Source organism: Laccaria bicolor, genomic scaffold (assembly GCF_000143565.1).
Source record: "Laccaria bicolor S238N-H82 LACBIscaffold_24 genomic scaffold, whole genome shotgun sequence".
In the NCBI taxonomy this organism is placed as follows: domain Eukaryota; kingdom Fungi; phylum Basidiomycota; class Agaricomycetes; order Agaricales; family Hydnangiaceae; genus Laccaria; species Laccaria bicolor.
This window is the reverse complement of record NW_001889895.1, coordinates 9,849-12,154: the sequence shown is the minus strand read 5'-3', so window position 1 is coordinate 12,154 and position 2,306 is coordinate 9,849. Positions and strand designations below refer to the sequence as shown.

Below are 2,306 nucleotides of genomic sequence, written 5' to 3'. Positions count from 1 at the left end.
CTTCTTCCCCCCCCACCTATGGGGGGGGGGGGGGTGGGGGCGCCTCATATATTAAAGAAGGAGCGCCCCCCCCCCCCCCAAGGGTTTTTTCTCCCCCACCCGGGTAGTGGGGGGNGGGGGGTTTTTTTGGGGGGGGGGTGTTTTTTCCCCCAAGGACAAAAAAGTTTTTTCTCCCCCCCTGGGGTTGTGGGGGGGGCCCCCCCCCCCCTAATAGGGGGGCCCCCCCCTTCTCCCCTTTAAAAAAAAATTTGGGGGGGGTGGTTTTTTTGGGGCGGGGGTTTTCCACCATTCAAAAACTTTTTTCCAAGGGTGTTTTTTTAAAAAATGGGGGGTTTTTTCCCCCCCCTTTCCTTTTTTTTATGGGGCCGGGGTTCCCTTATTTTAACGGGGGAATCCGGGTTGTGTCCCCGGCCTCTCCTTTTGACCCCTTGCTTCTGCCAGGCTTCTTGCCCTTCCCAACACTATGAACATGAGGTTTAGGAACGTGAACTTTGATTTTCCTTCGTGGAGGTGCTTCCAGCAGCATTTTCCCCTCAAGAAAGGATTTAAATCGAAAGGCGACTTTGTGTTGTTCTTGACGTTCATACCAAAACTGGAGAGCTTCAGTGACCATCTCCATCGGGAATTTGGAGGGATCAAGAAACTTGTAAAAGTTGTTACCTTCTCCATTTACTGATCTCCAAGTCGTGGGTATATATTCTAGATCAATGAAGTCAAGTAACTTTGATCCAATAGCCGTCCAAGGAGCCGATCCCTTACTCTGCCCAGCTGCAAGATCTTAGACAAATGTTTAGTGATACAGGGCAAGAAATCTCTGGGGACCGGCTTACTATAGTGCTGGTTGACAAATGTACGAAGAACATTCAGCCACCAAATTCGAATATCACAGGAAGTTTTAAGTGGTGGTTTCGATGGATCGGGTAGAATAGGTTCCAGGTATAGGTTCTTCTCCAAAGTCATAGCACCCCGGGATCGGTGTCCTCCTTCGGCCGAAGCAAGATCCTCCAACCCATAGTATTCTTCATTGTGTGCTCTCCAAGAAGATACCAATATTCCTTCCTCATGGAAAGTCCGGCTATGGTTATCAATAAAGTCTTTCCCATTGCCGAGTTCTTGATTGAAGTCGTACGTCGAGACGTCCAAATTACCATCGGGCTTCAGATAACATCCTAAGATAAAGACCCAGACACCCATTGTGTCATAAAGTTCCTTGGAAAATGCATGCATCCAAGCCGTGCAGTTCTTTACAGCCAGTCTACCAAAGGTCCAGATAAGCCAACATTAGAATAATGAAAATTAACTTACTTGGACTTGAGTTCCAGGTCAACTCCCTTCTTGTTGTACTCCTCGGCCGTCCTCTGCAGTAGGGACTGTCACGGATAGCTAAAGCCCGGGTGAACCCGAAATCCACCCATATTTGGACTCAACTGATGGATTCGGGTAAGTACCCGGACTATCCGCAGGTATCTGTGGGTAAATTAGATATTTTTAGACCTTCGTGAAATACTTTGAGCATACGTGCCCAGAATAGATAAGAGTGTTATTTGTACCCCCAACTCCCTTCCACCATGACAGAATGCTATCACAACAACTTCCTGGCCCCTGCTGCTTGTGGAAGGGGTCCAAATTGTGACCTGGGTTTTGTTCCCAGCTGTCACCCAAGCTTGTCACCAGAAATCTTTGAAATCCTGTTAATGAATTCAATTTTTAGTGAAAGCAATCACAATATGCCCCAATAAAAAAACAGGAGAACATTCAAATTTACCTTGATGAACCCAGAGGTATTGAAAGAACAATTTTGGTGACACAATGTGTTACAAAAACCTATTTAAGAGGAAAAGAAATCATTGTCCATCTTTTTTCAATCATTTGTGTAACTTTATTGAAGCTGGGTAGAAGGGGAATTTAATCCAGAATCTAAGAGCCATTTCTTCTCTGAATGTTTGAAAGTTGATATTGTGCTGGGTGAAATTGATCTGATTGTGACCAGTGGAGAATGCCCACTCTGCATCCACAGAAGTAGCTGCATCAATCATTGAAAGTAAAGGAAAATAAATGTGAATAATGCTGCTTACCTGGGGCTGAGCAGAAATCAGAACCCATTCATGAAAGTTGCAGTCAGGAATGTGATGCATTGTGCCTGTACATCATATAACCTCCCATTTCCTTCATTGTTTCTGTTGCTACCAAACCTAAATATCAATTGTTCTCAAAAGCATTTCTCTGAAACTGAAAATAAATACTCTCAAGATGGCCAAGGCATGCTAATACACACCCCCAACACTCTCTGTGATCAAGGCTCAGTT

At 45.2% G+C, this 2,306-nt stretch overlaps 2 protein-coding genes across 2 annotated transcripts; both read right to left on the bottom strand.

The window, feature by feature from the left end:
* Nucleotides 1-376: 376 nt before the first annotated feature.
* Nucleotides 377-1,415, bottom strand: LACBIDRAFT_329848 (uncharacterized protein; the record flags this gene model as incomplete). Its single annotated transcript, XM_001884039.1, has 4 exons — nucleotides 377-768; nucleotides 831-1,255; nucleotides 1,306-1,358; nucleotides 1,401-1,415. 4 exons carry the CDS (start codon nucleotides 1,413-1,415, stop codon nucleotides 377-379), a joined length of 885 nt encoding a protein of 294 aa, XP_001884074.1.
* A 450-nt stretch (nucleotides 1,416-1,865) lies between these two features.
* Nucleotides 1,866-2,103, bottom strand: LACBIDRAFT_303427 (uncharacterized protein; the record flags this gene model as incomplete). Its single annotated transcript, XM_001884038.1, has 2 exons — nucleotides 1,866-2,023; nucleotides 2,076-2,103. 2 exons carry the CDS (start codon nucleotides 2,101-2,103, stop codon nucleotides 1,866-1,868), a joined length of 186 nt encoding a protein of 61 aa, XP_001884073.1.
* Nucleotides 2,104-2,306: the final 203 nt, after the last annotated feature.